Raw genomic sequence first — 19461 nt, 5'->3', positions numbered from 1 at the left:
AGACGGTAGTACTGACTGCGAGGCCGCGAGCAGAGCAGAGCTCATTAGAAAAGCAGGGCTTGTTGGAGGACCTCAGCCCTTTTGTACTGGTTTTGAGGTTTTATTTGCTGTAGCTGTGACTGTGTCCTGTGGACTGACCATAAGACATTTATGTAAACTCTAGGTTATTCCAAAGCTGAGGATCCAATTGTTCAGTCTATTTTCTAAAATTAAAATTTTGTTTTCTTTTTAAAATTACCGTGCATGTTCTTTGTATGAGCTGTGTATGATGAAGTATATACATGTTCATCCTTTACTTTTGGACATTTAGATTGTTTCTATTTTGTTGTGAACAACATCTTTATAGCCAATGATTTATAATTATTTTTTAGGATACATTGCAGAAAGAAGCTGAATTGCTTGGTCAGTGTGCACATAGGCTTTTGATGTGTTTTGTTCTCTAGAAAAAATTATATCAATTTCCATTCCCTGGTCTTAGCAGTTAAGTGCTGCCTTAGCCTCTGTGCAGTTGCAGGGAGCCTCCGAGGGCACTTTCTCGCCAGGGTGTCTCTGTTTTCTCTCCTTATTTGTTAGTTACCTACACTGTGTCCCTCAGGGTTTGTCCTCCTGCTTGTTGTATGCTCTCGCCTCTTCTTGACTCCTTCTCTGTGAGGCGGAGGTGTTGGCAGCCCGTAGAGGAAGAAATCAGGGCTCAGAGATTCCACATCATTTAGTGAAGTATGTGAACCCTGGTCTGGCTGTTGGATGTTGTGTAGCCTGCATGTCTTGTGTTGTTTCTCGCTTTGCTTAAGCTCTCCTTTAACTGCTTGGCAAGTTGAGGACCGTGTCCTGCAGGCACTGAAAGGATGGCTTTAACAATCCTATGTCTTTTTGAATTAATTTTTCTTATAATGCAGCTTTAGTGCTCTAACTTTTTTAGGAACATTAGTAAACTGTAGTGTGTTGGCAAGCAGCACAGTTCGTAGCACATCTTTACTGTGAAAGATGAAATGTAAAAAGTAAAATGGGGGCTTGAAAAAATGCTTATCTTCCTAACCAATTGTCTGCAACTTATTCATCTTTTCTGGGCTTCTTGTTTTCACATCTTGTAATGGGGAAGTCATAATTCTTGATAATGAGAAAGTTAGATTATCACTATAATCTTCCTTGGTCTAATAACGTTTCCATTTCTAATCTCCAGTCAGTGGCCTTTAAAAAAAGTTACCTTTTTTTAAATTGAAAAAGTTACAAAAACTGAGACTCTTCTAAAGGGCATATAATGAAGTCTTCCTCTCACTGAGACTCCAAACTTCCCCACTCTTACCAGTTTCCTCAATCTTTTCAAAACTAGAGTAAATATAAATAAACATGTGCCCCTAGCTTTTTAAATAACAGTGAGAGCTACTGTTCTCCTCAGCACTGTGTCTTAGTGACGATTCCACACCAGCACCTTTACATGTAGTTTCTCTTCATGGATGCATAATATTCCACTGAATGGTTTGTATCATAGAACCACTTTCCTATTGATAGATGTATGTGTGCAGGTTGTTTCCAGGGTTTTGCTAGTAAAACAGTGCCATAATTAATACACAGTTTTGGTGTAAGAAAAGAAGGTCTTTAAAAAAAAAGAAAAGAAGGTCTTTTGGAATTTATTGTAATGAGATATAAACGATTGCATTTTATTTTGGTACTTTATTTTTTTTTAACAAATAAATTAATTTATTTATTGGCTGCATTGGGTCTTTGTTGTTGCGCGTGGGCTTTCTCTAGTTTCGTCGAGCAGAGGCTACTCTTCATGGTGGTGCGAGGGCTTCTCCTTGCGGTGGCTTCTCGTTGCAGAGCACGGGCTCTAGGCACGTGGGCTTCAGTAGTTGCAGCATGCGGACTCAGTAGTTGTGGCTCGCGGGCTCTAGAGCGCAGGCTCAATAGTTGTGGCGCACGGGCTTAGTTGCTCTGCGGCATGTGGGATCTTCCCGGACCAGGGCTCGAGCCCGTGTCCCCTGCATTGGCAGGCGGATTCTCAACCACTGTGCCACCCAGGGAAGCCCGGGTACTTTATTTTTAAATGAGCTCTTTTCACATTTTATGCTCTTTACACATGTTAATATGTGCATAAATTTTGTTCTAGTCTTTTTTCTATATAGTGTTTGAATTGGGAATCATATTGTACACTGTTTTATAAATATAATTTTTAGTAACTGATTACTGTATTTTGATGCACTTTTAAATATTTGCATGTATGTGAAGTTGGTTGCTGTTATATTGCCATAAAGGTTCTTTCTAATGGGTCTATAAAAGAAGGAAAAATCCACAGATCATAGGTTGTGCATTATTTACAAATAAAACTTTTGCTAACTTTTAACATTTTAATTAACTCAAAGTATTTTTCTTGAATATTCTTCAAATTGTGTAAAACTATTAGTATTGTGTTAGTGCATGAGAGTGGGAAAATATACTAACTTGAAACGTGTGAAACTGATTGTTCTATTTATATTGGTAAATGGAGTAAATTGCTAATGGAAAATAATCCAAATATTTTGGAAACAAAGGAAATCTCAGTTTTTTAAAAATCAAGGTATTAATAAACATGCTAAACTTATTTTTATAAGTGGTTAGCAGTCAATTTGAGCATTTGGTTTTATGGAAATTGTCATGTTATGTACGTTTACTTTGACCTATACTCAAATTTTTGACCATAAATTTTTTTTTTGATTCTGATGGTTAATGAAATCTAATTTAAACTATATATGACTTACTTTTTAAAAACTTCATTTTGTTCCCACTAAATTCATTTGCATGAAGAAAGCATTTTCCCCCCTTTAAAAAACATCTTTGTTAATGGTATTTGTGAAGTTTGGCCATATTTAATTTTCAGAGAAGATAAGATAATGTGCCTAAGGCTCAAAGATCAAATAGAGAAGTTTGCTGTAATTTACTGTTGTTTACATATTGATGAATAGGGTTAGTGTCACAGCTGTGGAGGTGAGAGATTAGCTTTGAAAGCAACAGGTTTGCCATAGGAACAATAGGTTTAGTCATTCCAAAAACAGTTGATTCAGTGTACTTTATGAAACTTGTATATAACTGGGCTGGGAAACCCTAACTTGCCTAGGCCTGTAGACTCTAAAAGGTAAAAGCTATTTTCAGTTATAATAAATTGAAACCAAAAATTTGTTAAGAATGAAAATCTAAATGCATTTTACTGGTACCTTACTGTTCTCTTCCTCCCAGCCACTTAATTGATGAACTTATTCTTGGCTTTGTGGAGCTGTTTTTAAAAACTTAGGTTCTGGAGTAGCTTCGTTAGTACCTTATTCTAAAACAGTGAGAAAGTATTACACGTACTTGGATAATAATTCAAGCAGTAGAAAATAAAGATTCAAATAAAATGATCATCTCCCTGCCTTTCACCCCACTGCTCACTCCCCGAGTCCCTGATCCTTGTAATGGGTCTGTGTTCCCAGGTTCTTCCCTGTCCTCTCAGAGCTGTTTTCTGCGCATGGAATTTCTGAGATGTGCACTCTTCTCTTGTTTGAACACACGCTAGAGCGCGTTGAACAGACTGCTGTGCTTCTTCCTCCAGCACTACATCTGGGCATAGTTCCAGATCAGTACAAATAGATCTACTGCCTTTTTCAAAAAGCTGTGTATGGGCTTCCCTGGCGGCACAGTGGTTAAGAAACTGCCTGCCAACGCAGGGGACACGGGTTCAAGCCCTGGTCCAGGAAGATCCCACATGGTGCGGAGCAACTAAGCCCGTGCGCCACAACTACTGAGCCTGCGCTCTAGAGCCCACGTGCCACAACTACTGAAGCCCACATGCCTAGAGCCCGTGCTCCACAACAAGAGAAGCCACCGCAGTGAGAAGCCCGCACACCGCAACAAAGAGTAGCCCCCGCTCACAGCAACTAGAGAAGCCCGTACACAGCAACGAAGACCCAACGCAGCCAAAAATAAATAAATAAATTAAAAAAAAAAAAAGAAGCTATGTCCGATACTCCATGTAATGAGTGTTCTGTTAAGTTATTTAGCTGTCATGTATTTTAATGGCCATATAGGTTGTTTTCAGCTTTTTTGCTAATTTAAACAGCACTGTGGTGCATATACTTGTATATGTGCCAATAATATTTGTAGGTTAAATTTCTAGAAGTGCTAGGTCAAAGGCTGTTTTTATATAGATATTTCCGAATTGCCCTCTAAGGAGATCGTATCAGTGTAAGAAAGTGGCTGCTGTCCACCTTCATCTCAGTGTGTTACCTGAGGTTTAAAGTTTGCCAGTTAGATGGGTTAAAAAGCCTATCATTGTGTTTTTATTGCATTTTTTCCTAAAAATGAGTAAAGATGAAGTTCTTATGTTTAAAATATATTTTTGTTTATTTCCCTATGTACTGTTTATAGCTTTTGCTAATTTTTCTATTTATTTATTAACTTATTTTTGGCTGTGTTGGGTCTTCGTTGCTGTGTGCGGGCTTCCTCTAGCTGCGGCGAGCGGGGGCTACTCTTCGTTGCGGTGCGTGGGGTCCTCATTACAGTGGCTTCTCTTGTTGTGGAGCGTGGGCTCTAGGCACGTGGGCTTCAGTAGTTGTGGTGCATGGGCTCAGTAGTTGTGGCTCACAGGCTAGAGCGCAGGCTTAGTAGTTGTGGCACACGGGCTTTGTTGCTCTGCGGCATGTGGGATCTTCCCAGGCCAGGGCTCGAACCCGCGTCCCCTGCATTGGAAGGTGGGTTCCCAACCACTGCGCCACCAGGGAAGTCCCATAGTGGTATTTATTTCAACACCTAATAGAAAAATCGAGCTAGGACATCGAGTCTGTGGCTTCCCTGAAGTGCTTGTTCTTTTTTTTATTATTTATTATTTTTTATTTTTATTTTCTTTTGGCTGCGTTGGGTCTTCGCTGCTGCGTGCGGGCTTTCTCTAGTTGCGGCGAGCGGGGGCTCCTCTTCATGGCCGTGTGCGGGCTTCTCATTGCAGTGGCTTCTCTTGTTGCGGAGCACGGGCTCTAGGAGCACGGGCTTCAGTAGTTGTGGCGCGTGGGCTCTAGAGCGCAGGCTCAGTAGTTGTGTTGCATGGGCTTAGTTGCTCCGCGGCACGTGGGATCTTCCCAGACCAGGGCTCGAACCCGTGTCCCCTGCATTGGCAGGTGGATTCTTAACCACTGCGCCACCAGGGAAGCCCTGGAGTGCTTGTTCTGATGAGGCAGGCATGGGCGCCAGGGATGGACTGCTTCTCTAACCCTGGCCCGGACAGCTAGGGTGAGTTCCTGGACGCTGACTCCCATTGTGCACTGTGGTAGGTTTGTTGGTTTGCTCTTTTCGCAGCCTGGTGAAATTTCACTTTGGGAAGTTAATAGTTATTTACTGGTTCGAGCCATGTGTAGGCACTCAGAATTGCGAGTTAGGATCAGGCCTGTGCCTTTATTTTTCCCAACTGACTGCTGGGCCTGACACACTTTGATCATTCATTACTGCTGTTTTAAGGGATGGAGTTTGTTTTGTTTTCTTATTTTCTGCTCGTCTTCAGAATAACCACACCCCGACTGGCCCTGTGTGGCGTAACCTGCTGAAGAGTGACCTCCCACGGCATTTGGTGGCCACATCTTTGAGGATGGTGCCCGTGTGGCCTCCAGGATTCTGACTAGTGCAGATACAGTCGTTTCCTGCATGTTGAGTAGTCAGCCCTGTGTGCTGGGTACCCGTCTGTGAATGTGAACTCACCCGTTCATTGTGTGGAGGAATAGGAGTGGAGGTCATCTTCTCTTCATGGAAGAGATGACATTTAAGCTGAGTCTCACCTAAGGCGAGTGGGCGCTTGCCAGGTGCATGTCAGTGCCAGGAGGGAGGGCCAGGCTGGGGAGGGGTGGGGGGTTTGAGACTTGGAGGGTAGTTGGGGGGCACGCCGTGCTGGTGGTGCAAGAGAAAGAGGAGGAGGTGTTTTTTTTTTTTTTTTTTTTTTTTTTTTTTTTTTTTTTTTTTTTTAAATTTTTTATTTATTTATTTATGGCTGTGTTTGGGTCTTCGTTTCTGTGCGAGGGCTTTCTCCAGTTGTGGCAAGCGGGGGCCACTCTTCATCGCTGTGCGCGGGCCTCTCACTATCGCGGCCTCTCTTGTTGCGGAGCACAGGCTCCAGACGCGCAGGCTCAGTAGTTGTGGCGCACGGGCTTAGTCGCTCCGCGGCATGTGGGATCTTCCCAGACCAGGGCTCGAACCCGCGTCCCCTGCATTGGCAGGCGGACTCTGAACCACTGCGCCACCAGGGAAGCCCCAGGAGGAGGTGTTTGACCGGAATATTCCTGCGCCCAAGGCTGTGTTTGAACTTGACCCCTTAGAACACACTGGCCATTCTCAAATTACGGTCTCAGATAGGCTACCATGAAGTAGGAAAATAAGTCCAGTGTGGTAGGTTTTACATAACTTTGGTTCATGTGAATGAGCATTGAGAAGAGATGGTTCCGTCTAGTGTCCAGTGGTCTTTCAGGAAATGAGTATCAGATATTGCAGTTTTTGTTTGTTTTAAAGGCGTAGCAGCCCTCTGTGCAGGTAGAGGGTGGGAAGCCACGGAAGGAGTTTAAGCTTAATTCATGGGTGATTTGAACTCTGAATTTTCAATCCATACTTCTTCCCTGTTCTTTATTGCCTGTTGACTGACTTGTCGGTCCCAGAGATGTCTCAAGGTCAGTGAACTTTAACTTCGTCGTTCTCTCCCTTCCATGCCATGCTGTCTTGGTATATGGCTCACCTAGCCAAAGATGGGGGTCTCCCGTTCCCTCTCGATGCTGGCCTCGAGGTCAGCCCAGCCTCTCCCTCCAGCCCTGCTTCCTGCCCAGCGCCCCCTCTCGTGCCTCTGCTGCTTCACATGCTTCCCCCCTCTGCTGGGATGCTTTCCATCTTGTCATCCTTCTGAACACAGCCTTCCAAGATTTCTTTCGAATTCACCTTTTCTCCTGAGTTCTCTGAGTCGCGCAGGCGGAGTGCCTGTCCTTTCTCTGCGCTGCCTTGTCCCCGGCGCCCACCTGTATTGAGGTGTGCGCTCCCGGGGCGGGGCCGCTCCTGCTGACTCTGCTGTATTGCTGGTGTCTGGAATCGTGTCCGGCCCGTGGTGGGTGCTCCGTTCATAGGCTTCTTCTGCTGCCACCAGACTGTGCTCTTCTTGGGAACAAACACTTTTGTTACTTTTAAAACAGCCAGTGCCTAGCATGACGCATGAGTCAGCCAGTATTTGTTGAGAATAAATTCCTCTCCTGTGCCTCGTTTGAATGTCTTTTGAACAGAGACGGTCTCTGAGTTGGGGAATGTAGGAAGAAGCTCCGGTTCTGATTTGGAATTTGGTAGCTAGTTCAGGTGCTACATGTGATAGTGTACATAATTTATAGACATCGATTAAGTGCTCTGTCACACTTTTCTTTCTGTGCTGAACTGGCTTTTTATGGCCACCTTTGTGTCCCAGGCCTTTGCGATTGCTTACTTCGCCTTTCCTGGGCATTCTGGATCCTTTGTTTCTCACCCGCTCCTCCTCCTCATGCCTCTGAACTCACGGTACATTTTGGTGGCCCCCCCGCCCCAGTTTTTTTCTGTGGCCTCCCCTCCCCACCAGCCTCCTTTCTGATATATCTTCCAAATTACGTATGTATTATGAAGACAAAAGAGTTTTAAAAATTTCTCAAAATGTGAAATAATATGATCATATTTAGTGTTGTTTTTCAAAGTAAATAGTACACTGCTTAATAGCTTAGGCTCTGGACCCGTCTTGAGTTCAGATCTTGGCTCTGCCACTCTTGAACCTCACTTTTGTCATCTGTAAACAGGAAAAGTAATAGTACTTAAACCGCTTTGGGTTATTCTGAGGAATATGTGATGAACCAAATTCTAGGGTTTAGAATGTTGCTTAGCACGTGGAGGGTAAGCCCTCAGTCCGTGTTAGTTGTCTGTGTGCTGGGGCACAGTGGTTGGCACAGAGGAATCGGTGTTGGTGGCAGCTGGCGCTGTCCTAGAGTCTCCTGTCCCATGTGGCTGACGTGGCCTGTGGGGATGGTTGACCTCCCCAGCAGACCTTTCTCTCCTCCCTAAAATATTTAGGGAGCATGCGTACTCTTGGAAAAGACCTTCACATTATTTTAAACTACAGTTGAAGTCACATGTAAGGGTTTTTGTGTGTGTGTCCAGGACTTTGGATTTGCTTGCTATGCTTATTTTATAATTTTTGAAATGAGCTGTTTTAAGTAGGAAACTTTACAGCCCTCGAGCACAGGTTAAGAGAAGTGACCTTCCATTTATATGGTGTCCTCTGTCCAAGGATTTTAATCTACAGGTCATCAAAGGGTAAGGATATTCATCCTCAACACATTCCGCATTGCCTCTGGTGCGTGCGTTCATAGCCATCTCGTATCGTATGCTTCAGACTTAAAGTATTCACTTAGAATCCAGTTATGCTTTTTGATAATTGGTACCTATTTTGATTTTTAAAATACTTCAGCCTCGGTGCTGTGTTGTAGGTATTCAGAAGTGCTTTTCAGCTGTTATGGTTACTCCTTTTAGACTACTTTGTTTTACTTAAAGGAAATGTTCGTTCGTTCATTTTTTAAATATTTATTAAATCCCTACATGTGGCAGACATTGAAGCCAATGATAGGGACCTGGTGGTAAGAGACAGGCCAGGTCCTCAAACCCACAGGGCTTTTAGATTAGTGACAGCTAAGCTTATGTGTGAAGTCAATTTGGTGACTGTTTTGCTGGCATGTACCATTTTTTTAAAAGTAAAACGTGGGTTTAATTTCAGACATTATGTATATTTTCTCGTAGTTGTAACAGCATGTATCATTTTAAGAAATCTTAGCTCTTTAACTATAACCAAGTAATGAACATATATTAAATCTGATTAAATGGAATAGAAGGAAGAGAAATTACAGACATGTATTTATCACTCCTATTCATAAATAAAGATAATGACCAGAAATATGGCTGTATTTTTATCTAGAAGCTTTCCATAATTCTGAGCACTTTTTACTTTAGATTTTTCCATTCCTCCTCCTCCTTTTAATTAATCAGTTAAAAACGAAATATTTTTCTGACCTTTGACGTGATAGATAAAGACTTCTTATTTGAATTCAAGAAATGAAATTCTCTGTAATGGAAAACATCTGGAGGATTTATTTCTTTGGCTGAAAATTTTGTCAGTTAGAAACTTTTCACTCTACACATGTATTTCTTCACATATCAAAGTATTATTTTTAAATTGGCTTCATTACTTGCTTTCTGACTCTATTCTGATGAGTTGTATGTTTGTGTTAAGAAATTTAGGTTTATTAATTTTTCTAATGATTTATATGTTGATGCCTTAGGCCTTTAATTTTATTTTGGATTAAATTTACAAAAATAAAATGCCCATACAGTATAGGCTGGAATGGTGCTGGGGGGGGGAGGAGGGTCGTCTGTAAGTATTTTTATTTTATTTGAAATGTTTAACTTTCCCATTTGTTATTTCAGTTCCTTCTACATATCAAGTAATTTTATTCAAAATATAGTTTTACTTACGATGAAAAGAATTTTAAAAATTTTGATAACAATGAAAGATTGATTTTTTTCACTGAAATTTTTATTGAGATAATTGTAGACTCACATGCAGCTGTTAGAAATGATACAGAAAGGTCTGTTGTTTGCATTGCCTAATTTCCCCCGGGGGTTGTATTTTGCAAAGCTGTAGTATGTGCTGGCAAGCAGGATATTGACACTGATACAATGCACTGATCTTACTCAGATCTCCCCAGTTTTACCTGAACTAACGTGTGTGTAAGGAAATCAGATTTTATTCTTAGAACACTACTGAAATACTACAATTAGATCTGTGACCTGGGGATGGGGGTGAGGGAACCATTTAGCCTCTTGTGCCTCAGATTTCTTACTAAGTCAGACAGTTTGATTGGATGATCTCTAGAATCCTTTGGGTCACAACATTCTATAATTTTTGTATGAGAGTATTTTATAATTTGAAATTATAACCTTTATCTTTTCTCTCTTTTTTGTGTTTAGGAAGAAAAGGCTTCTCTTTTACATCGTACTCAGGAAGAAAGAAGAAAGAGGGAGGTAAAAACAGTTCTGTAATAGTCCCTGTAGATAAACATTTTTCCATGGCATCTAAATAAGCCTTGGTTTTCCTGTTTTATATATTAGATATATGTATGTTACATGTGACATAACTTAAGTATTTATATGTATGTTAAACTTCAGAAACATTTCTGGATTTGTTGGATTTTATGTAGGTCATTTATTCTGGAACCAATGTAGAAAAGATGGACTAAAAGAGCAGTTTCCAGAATAGAGGGAGAAAATAGGCTTTCAGTTCACTTACTTGCTTATGATACGGCTTCCAGAAGATGTAGAAAGTCTTCATGTATAGTGTTCATGTTTTGTCAAGCAAAAGGAGAAAACTCCCTGTCAAGGCAAGTTATCTTAACTATTTGTGAAGAAGCTGAATAAATGAAAGGAGCTAGTGACATTTGGCATTTTAGTCTTTATTTTACATTTTATCTTTCAGAGGTAATTTCTTAAAATGGCTTTACTTTGTTGATTAATCAGCAATTGTGGTGTCTTATGGCCTGCTTTTCGAGGTCATTTTTTGTTTTGTTTTTTAATAATTCATCCATTCCTTTAACAAATATAAATTGAGAGCTTGTTATGTTCCAGGTACTTTTCTGCTGGCTGGGTATATAGACAGGGAATAAAACAGTGTTTCTGCTGGGCCGTAGAACACAGATGTTCATCAGGATCCTGAGATGGGGACTGCGAAGGTCTGCTTTGGATAGGGTGTTGAGGGAAGGCGTCCCTGAGCTGGTGGGAGCTGAGTGGATTTCTGAAGGATGGAAAAGAAAAGCTGTGGAAAGCTGGAAGAAGAGTGTTCTTGGTCAAGGGAACAGCAGATGCAAAAACGCTCAGGCAGGGTTTCTCCACCTTAGCACTTTTGACATTCTGGCCAGGTAGTCCCTTGCTGTGGGGACCGTCCTGCACACTGCAGGACGCTTGGCAGCATCCCTGGCCTCTCCCCAGATGCCGAGACACCCCCTGCCCCCGCTGAGACAGCCACAGGTGTCTCCAGAAACTACCGAACGCTCCCTCGGTGGGAACTGCCCTCACTTGAAAATCACTGCTCAAACAAGAAAAGTGTTGAGTAGTCAGCCCTGTGTGCTGGGTACCCGTCTGTGAATGTGAACTCACCCGTTCATTGTGTGGAGTATTGGTTGGTGTATTTTATCTTTTCTGGAAAATTCTCAGTCAGCCATCTCTCCCAGTCGTGCCTCCGCTCCATCCTCCCTCTCCTCCTCCTCTTGGACTCACGTGACAGAGATGTTCGACCTTTGCATTATGTCCTGTGTGTCTCCTGTACTCTTTTCAGTATACTTATTCTTTGAATATCTATGCTTTGGTTTGGCTGTTTTCTTCTGATCTAACTTCTGATTTACAAATTATCTCTTTTAGTGATGTCTGATTGTTAAGTACATCCATTGAGTTCCGATTTTCAGTTTTTATTTGAGTTCTAGAATTTTCTTTGATTCTTTTATTTCCCAGTTCTCTTGTCTTTTCATTTCTTGCACATAATTGTAGATTTTTAAAGATAATGTTTACTCTCCAGTGTTTGGAATTCCTGTGGGTTCGTTTTTGTTGTTTGTCCTCTTGATTTTAAATTCTTGTCTTTGCCTGGTTATTTTGGTTGAATACCGGACATTGTATGTTCCAAACTGAAGCGATATCTTCAGGATTAGAATATGGCCTCTTCTTTTTGGAGAGCATTGCATTTGCTTCTGGCAGGCAGTGGGGGAGGGATGAATCCCCTTTAAAACAGGGAAGAGCTAATGTGAAGCTGGCCTCCAGGCCTTGTGAGGACTCGCCTGTCCTCAGCGCACCTGCCAGAGAGCTGGAGTGTTACTGAGACTCTTCCCCAGCAAACAGCTGAATGAGTAAAAATAAGTGTTTTGAAAATGCATGGGATGTTATATGAGTTTTTAATTAAGTGCTGTCAGAGTCATCATAGTTATGAATAGATTCCCAAACTAGGTTTAAGTTCAAGGGTTCCCTTTTTGTAACCATCTGAAGCTCAGGAAGTACACTTTTGTGACCTGATGGTATGTTCTCTAATCCCAAGATTGCGTGAGTGTGTATGTGTCTTTCAAGCCTGGTAGGTGGCACTCATAGAAGATGTGAAACATTGTCATGTGATAAGACAGTACAGATTTTGGTGTCACACCTGAGTTTGCTCTCTGACTCATATCTTTTGGCATCACTTACTTAATCTTTATGGAAGTCTCGGTTTCTGTGTCTTTAAAACAGGAGTAATACTCACCTGTAAGGTTATTGTATGAATGCACGTGAAGTGTCTCTCTTAGGGCTGGCACATAGTAGGCTCTCAAACACTGTTAGCTGCAGTGGTTATAATGATGATGAAGAATATATATTTTTGCTAGGTCACTGAAAGTTTTTTTTTAACATCTTTATTGGAGTATAATTTCTCTACAATGGTGTGTTAGTTTCTGCTTTATAACATAGTGAATCAGCTATACATATACATATATCCCCATATCTCCTCCCTCTTTCATCTCCCTCCCACCCTCCCTATCCTACCCCTGAAAGTTTTAAAGACAGAGTCGAGTTGATAAAAATTGGAGTTTTCTGCTTGGAAACAAAGTGACCTTTAAAATAGATGCTTCTGTTGACTGTATATTTTTTAATACTTAAAACAAAAACTTTAAAAAAAGGAAGTCTTTCTATGCTGGTAGAATTGTAAAATGGTGTAGCTGTTTTGGAAAACAGTCCAGCAGTTCCTCAAATGTTAATTCCATGCCTAGATATACACCCATGAGAAATGAAAACCTATGTCCCCGCAAAAGCTGGTACATGAATGTCCACAGCAGCATTATTCATAATAGCCCAAAGTGGAAAGAGCTCAAATGTCCATCAGTTAATAAGTGGATAAACAAAATGAGACATCCGTACAGTGGAACAGCCATAAAAAGGAGTGAAGTGCTGACACATGGTACAGCGTGGATGGACCGTGAAAACATCATGCCAAGTGAAAAAAGTCAGACACAAAAGGCCACATATTATGATTCCATTGTACATAATGTCCAGAATAGGCAGTTCCATATAGACAGAAAATTGATTAGTGATTGCCAGCAGTGGGGGGTCGGGGTGGGAGGACAGAGAATGAGGGATGACTGGGTAAAACCTCTGGGTACAGGGGTTTTATTGGGGATGGGTGATGAAAATGTTCCAAAATTAGACAGTGGTGATGATTGCACAACTTTGAGTATATTAAAAATTGGTGAATGGTACACTTAAAAGAGTGAATTTTGTGGTACGTGAATTATGTAGCTTTTTTTTTTTTTTTTTAAGTCTTAACTAGTATTTGTCGTTTTCACTGATCCTGACCCATTGTTCCCTCCTCCCTGCATTATTCAGGAAGAAAGACGAAGATTGAAAAATGCAATAATTATCCAGTCATTTATTCGAGGCTATAGAGACAGAAAACAGCAAGTAAGTTTGTTTTTAAACTGAGAAGGAATTAGGTATGAGAGAGCTTATTTTATTTTATTTATTATTATTTTTTAATAGATTGATTGATTGATGGATTGATTGGCTGCGTTGGGTTTTCCGTTGCTGTGCACGGGCTTTCTCTAGTTGCGGTGAGCGGGGGCTACTCTTCGTTGCTGTGCAAGGGCTTCTCGTTGCGGTGGCTTCTCTTGTTGCGGAGCACAGGCTCTAGGCGCACAGGCTTCAGTAGTTGTGGCACGTGGGCTCAGTAGTTGTGGCTTGCAGGCTCTAGAGCGCAGGCTCAGTAGTTGTGGCACATGGGCTTAGTTGCACCGCGGCATGTGGGATCTTCCCGGATCGAACCCGTGTCCCCTGCATTGGCAGGCAGATTCTTAACCACTGTGCCACCAGGGAAGCCCCGAGAGCTTATTTTAAATATGGCCTTGGATTCTTAGAAGTGGAATTCATTTTGTACGTGTTTTTGTGTGTACTTGTTTAATGAAAGTTAATGTGGATAATAGTATTTTCCCCAATAGTTAATTTTTTAGTTTATATAAAGATTTATAGACAGATGAGTTTTTTGGTGATTTTTAAATTATTAAATGCAAACATAGGCCAAACCATGGCTAAAGATCACAGTAGAAGGAGGTGGTGGAAGACTCCTGCATAGGGCATTCATGGCTCTGTCACTACATTCCAGGCTTTTTGGGTTTCATTAACCGTTTACCAATGATAACTCCTCAGTAACGGAATCTTAATTGTCAGTTTCCACTACTCCAGTCTAAACACTGAGTGACCATTTAGACCACACGATCACATGATCCTGTCTTTGTGTCTCGTTTTGTTGTCAGTACTCCATCCAGAGAAGTGCATTTGATCGCTGTGCCAGCTTGTCCCAGCCCGGTGGCACGTTTTCCATCGCCAGCGGTCCCAACCTTACCCTTTTGGTGAGGCAGCTTCTGTTTTTTTACAAACAGAATGAAGACTCAAAACGCTTGGTGAGTGTTGACTACATTTTCACTAACCCTTGTTAATGTGTTTTCCAGCTTTTGGTTTAATGTGGTCAGAAAACCCCTCCAGCGTGTCTCACCCTTGTGACTTCCTCAACCAGCGGTAATAGGTCGTCTTGGTGATAATGTTTTACCTCTTAAAAATCAATACAGATTTTCAGTAGGCTTTTTCATTTTTTTATTAAGGAAAATTTCGAATATAAGAAACAGCAGGCTACTCTGTCGTGCTGTCCCCATTACCCAGTCTGCACAGACAGCTCCTTGCTTTGCACAGAACCCTCCGCCCTGTGCCTTCGTCCCTGTGACGGGCATCTTCAGTATCATAGCCGTTGCCTGTAAATACTTAGATGTGAATCTCTAAACTCTAGGTTCTCTCTCTTGAAACATCTAAAATATAATTGTGTAACTTAAAAAATGTTACAGGTTTTTATGTTATCAGTGATGAGGAACGGTGTGTATTAATGGAGGCGATACGTGGATGAATCATCTTTATAAAGTGGAACTTGTTACTGTGTCCAGTTTCCCAGGAAATATTGAGATTCATTAGGTTAAATATGTATTTATTCTTAGACATCCTTATTTTACCTGGATTAAAAATTTCTAATTAAAACATGGGTATACAGTGAAAAGTAAGTCTTCCATGCTCCAGCCGTACGTACTAGAAGGACCCTTGTGTGGACTTTAAGTACAGAAGACATAGGAATACTTTATTGCTTATCTGGTGTTGGGCTTTAACACCCAGCGTTGCTTCCTGTATTGAGCTAGGCTGGACCATGGGAGGAACTTTCTGTAAATATTTAGAGGCAGTAAAGATGGCTTTTCTTAAATGCAGGCTCTTTTTAATTTATTAGTTAATTTATTTATTTAATTTATTTATTTTTGGCTGCGTTGGGTCTTCGTTGCTGTGCGCGGGCTTTCTCTAGTTGCGGCTAGCAGGGGCTACTCTTCGTTGCGGTGCGTGGGCTTCTCGTTGTGGTGGCTTCTCTTGTTGCGGAGCACGGGCTCTATGCATGCGGGCTCAGTAGTTGTGGCTCGCGGGCTCTAGAACGCAGGCTCAGTAGCTGTGGTGCACGGGCTTAGTTGCTCCGCAGCGTGTGGGATCTTCCCGGACCAGGGCTCGAGCCCGTGTCCCCTAAAGGCAGGCTCTTTCTAGGCTTTCTGTCTGAAGTCTGTGAGAAGAAGAATGAGAAGCGTACAGCAGCAGGTCATCTGGCTCTCTTTCTGGAGCAGTCTGTTCCTTCCTCACGTACTCTGACCTTGCGGATTGAAGGTCAGACGTGGAGCACAGCCACGTGGGGGTCAGAAGGGCCGTCAGTCCTGTCTCTCCAGAGCACCCTTCCCTTTGGAGAACTGCTTCTGCCCCGCCCTGAGGTCTGGTCGGCGGTTCCTGCGTGGTTTCTGCATGTGGTGCAGCCGCCCAGTCCTACAGGCCCCGTGTAGGATTAGAATTAACCAGGCCCTCAAGCCTGGTTCATATGAGAACAGCGAACTGGATTGTTTATTCAGTTTGCACACAAAAATGCAAGAACAATAAATCAGTCATATGTGGAGGGGAAGTCTCCTGCCCATCTTCAAGTACCCTAATTCCTACTTTAAGAGCAGGCGTGATGCCACTTTTGATAGTTTTTCTAAGGTGCTCTGTGCAAAACTGTGCGTATATGGCTCTCCCTTCCTCACCCACTCCCTTGATTTATTTATTTTTTTCATAGTTCTTTTTTTTTTTTTTTTAAACTTTGGGTTTATTTATTTATTTATTTATGGCTGTGTTGGGTCTTCATTTCTGTGCGAGGGCTTTCTCTAGTTGCGGCAAGCGGGGGCCACTCTTCATCGCGGTGCGCGGGCCTCTCACTATCGTGGCCTCTCTTGTTGCGGAGCACAGGCTCCAGACGCGCAGGCTCAGTAGGTGTGGCTCACGGGCCTAGTTGCTCCGCGGCATGTGGGATCTTCCTAGACCAGGGCTCGAACCCATGTCCCCTGCATTGGCAGGCAGATTCTCAACCACTGCACCACCAGGGAAGCCCCCTTGATTTATTTTTTATTATTATGACTGTAAATATGGTCGCTGCTAAAATAGTGTACTGTGATTGCATTTTCTTTTATGTACAGTTTTCTTGAGTTATTCTCGAGTTAATTATTGTGTCATTTCTGTTTAATTATCTTTGAATCTCTTTATGATAAAGTCTTCTTCCACCTCCTAACAGTAAAATAATTCTCAGTACAGTTTTCCGTGATAGCAGAGTCAGGTCACGGATGCTCTTTCCCCGCGAGCCGTTCCTTCTGCGTCCCGGGAACTTGCTGCACGGTTTGGAGTGGTTGCTCTCCACGCCTGCCATGTTCCTGGGAAAACCTCCGCTTTGCTTTGCTTCCGTTTCAGGTCCTCTTTCCTGATTCCGTATCTTTTTGCTTTCTTGGTTTACTCCCTTGTTTTATTGATGTACAGCCTCAGTTAACTTCCTGAGAAAGGATGGATAAGACGGAAAGTTTTTGAAACTGTACTTATCTGAATTTAGTAAATAACAACAAAAAGTTAGGCAAAGCAGATGTTTAATGTACTTAGAACTTTTGGGATGATATTGGTGTATTTGTCAAGAATGTAAAAAACAGTATCAAAATCCAGTCCACTACAAGGATATATTGTACAGCACAGGGAATATAGCCAATATTTTATAATAACTATAAATGGAGGATAACCTTTAAAAATTGTGAATCACTGTGTTGTACACCTGAAGCATATAATGTTGTACATCAACTATACCTCAATTAAAAAAAAAAAAACAGTCCAGAAAGTGTTCACATAAAGTGCTTTGAGGTTTTTTTTTTAATGTCGTTGAAACGTAATTACTTGATTAATGTATTTACAGCCTTATTCTTGTACTTCCTATGGTTGACCTTCAGATTTTTATAATGTTTAGTTACTGTACATCCTATTTTTATTTGTTAATGGGTAGTATTCAATACAAATTTTAGAATGAACTGCGTGTCAGATAGTGCAGAAAATATTCGTATGACGTTGGTTCCTGAGAAAATATGAACAAGTAGCTCCAAATACCTCAAGAAGAAAGCTTGTGTGTAGGTAAATTAACATTCGGATTGGGTCTCAGAGTTATTTCCACCCAACTTAGGACACACTCGAATTTATCATGCAAAACACATGTGTTAGTACTTTAATTGTTTGATAACATTTTATATCAAATAAGTGTTACTGTCAGAGGAGAAACTGTAAAAATGACAGGTAAAGAAAAGATTCTGTGGCACATTTAAGAAGCTGTCTTAATTTTAACACTTCTAAATGGGTCTCATGAAATGAACAAATAGCAACAAAAATATTGTAGAGGAAGTATAAGAGATTCCTGTTCAGTATTGTGTTTTCAAAATCACTTCTGGCAGCTGTATCCACACTAGAGAGGCCTCCTGGATGGGAGCTCAACAGAAATCTAACTCAGCATTTGCCCACCGCGATGGCCATCACCATGTCCGGGACAGCGGGGGTTCTGGCCATCCGGACGCGTCTCTGACCTTTTTTCCCTCCAGCTGTGTGGACGTATAATTGACAAATAAAATTGTAAGATACTTCAGGTGCACACTGCAATGGTTTGTATAAACATTGTGATAGGATTCCTCCTGTCTAGTTAAGTGACACATCTCTCGCCTCACATGCTACACACCTGGCCTTTTATCGGGAATAGTGGGACTGAATGATTGCCTTTTCTACCGAAATTTCATGGAGTTAGGGAAGGAGAGTATCCACAGGAAAGGTGCTGGAAACTCAGAGGAGAAAGGTAAAAAGAAGGAACTGTTATCCTTTGTAACTTATGATTAAGATTGTGATTCTCATATGTTTTTATTGTGGTTTGCTGATTTTTGCAAATGAACTTTTTGTTTCACATTTACATGAGTTTTAAGTACTTTTAGTAATAAATTTAGTAATTTAACTTCATGCTGATGTGCTTTCTTAAGATGGAAAATTCAGGACGTGTGTGTACTACTATCTAAAACCTGACTTAGAAGATTTACTTCTTATCATGTTTTGATTATTTTGATTAAGTATTTACCAATTAAGGAAATTTTGGTATGTTTGTAATTAGTAAATAATTAGCTTTTTATGGACTGAGAGTTATAATTGTATGTTTTGCTATTTCTTTCAGATATGGATGTATCAGAACCTAATTAAATATGGCTCTTTGTTTGTCCAGCAGTTGGATGGATCTGAGAGACTTACGTGCTTATTTCAAATAAAGAGGTTGATGAGCCTCTGTTGCAGGTAAACCCATCGTTGTCAGCAACTTGTGTGACGCGGTGATCACTTTGTCTAGAGGAATACCCTTTGGGTTTCAGTGTCTGCGGCAGTGGTTTTCCCTTTTTTTTTTTTTTTTTTGAGACTGGAATATTCTATGTATTACAGTTTTCACTCCTGTGATTCTCCCTGTAGAAATTAAAATGTAGATATAAATACCTTCCAGATGATGTTTTCTTTCAAGTAGGCTCTGGAATTATCTTGTGGAATATCAGGGGTCCTGGTTGCTAGCGAGTGGATGGGCCACCTGAAAGGACTCCTGCTGTGAGGATGATCCCATTCTCCTAGGGTCTCTGCCCTAGGATACAGGCTCTTTAGAGCAGGCCTTTCATCAGGCTCTTGTGATTTATGTATGGACTTGAAATAAGTCACTTCCATGACTTTCCTGGATTCAGTCTACAAAACACATTTAGGTGATGTGAGCAGTAGTACCTGAATGAGAAAACAAATTAACATCTTCACTGTTTTTCTCAAAATTGCTGATATCTGCACAGTAGCAAACTTTCAAATGATTCTGAGCCTTTAATATAATTTCAGCTAATTTTCTGGAAGTTGCATGTAGTAAGGTTTATTTAGGATTACTGTCAGAGCTAGGCCTTGTTAAGTGACTTCCAGAATCCTGAGCTGGACTAAAGGTAGAGAAGAACCTTTATGAAGAGAGAG

General features: G+C 41.3%; 1 protein-coding gene across 5 annotated transcripts in view; it reads left to right on the top strand.

Annotated features, from left to right (window-relative positions):
* UBE3C (ubiquitin protein ligase E3C) overlaps window positions 1–19461 on the top strand; it is a 120719-nt gene that overhangs the window by 13926 nt on the left and 87332 nt on the right. For 3 of the 5 annotated variants that reach the window (XM_036864152.1, XM_036864153.1, XM_036864151.1), the window contains exons 2-5: window positions 10003–10056; window positions 13423–13497; window positions 14346–14492; window positions 18650–18765. In XM_036864152.1, coding sequence (XP_036720047.1) covers window positions 10003–10056; window positions 13423–13497; window positions 14346–14492; window positions 18650–18765 — 392 coding nt within the window. The remainder of the gene's footprint in view (window positions 1–10002; window positions 10057–13422; window positions 13498–14345; window positions 14493–18649; window positions 18766–19461) is intronic. The other 2 variants (XM_036864154.1, XM_036864155.1) reach the window with 2 other exon arrangements.

This window comes from Balaenoptera musculus, chromosome 9 (assembly GCF_009873245.2).
Source record: "Balaenoptera musculus isolate JJ_BM4_2016_0621 chromosome 9, mBalMus1.pri.v3, whole genome shotgun sequence".
Lineage (NCBI taxonomy): Eukaryota > Metazoa > Chordata > Mammalia > Artiodactyla > Balaenopteridae > Balaenoptera > Balaenoptera musculus.
This window is presented reverse-complemented; position numbering and strand designations above follow the sequence as displayed.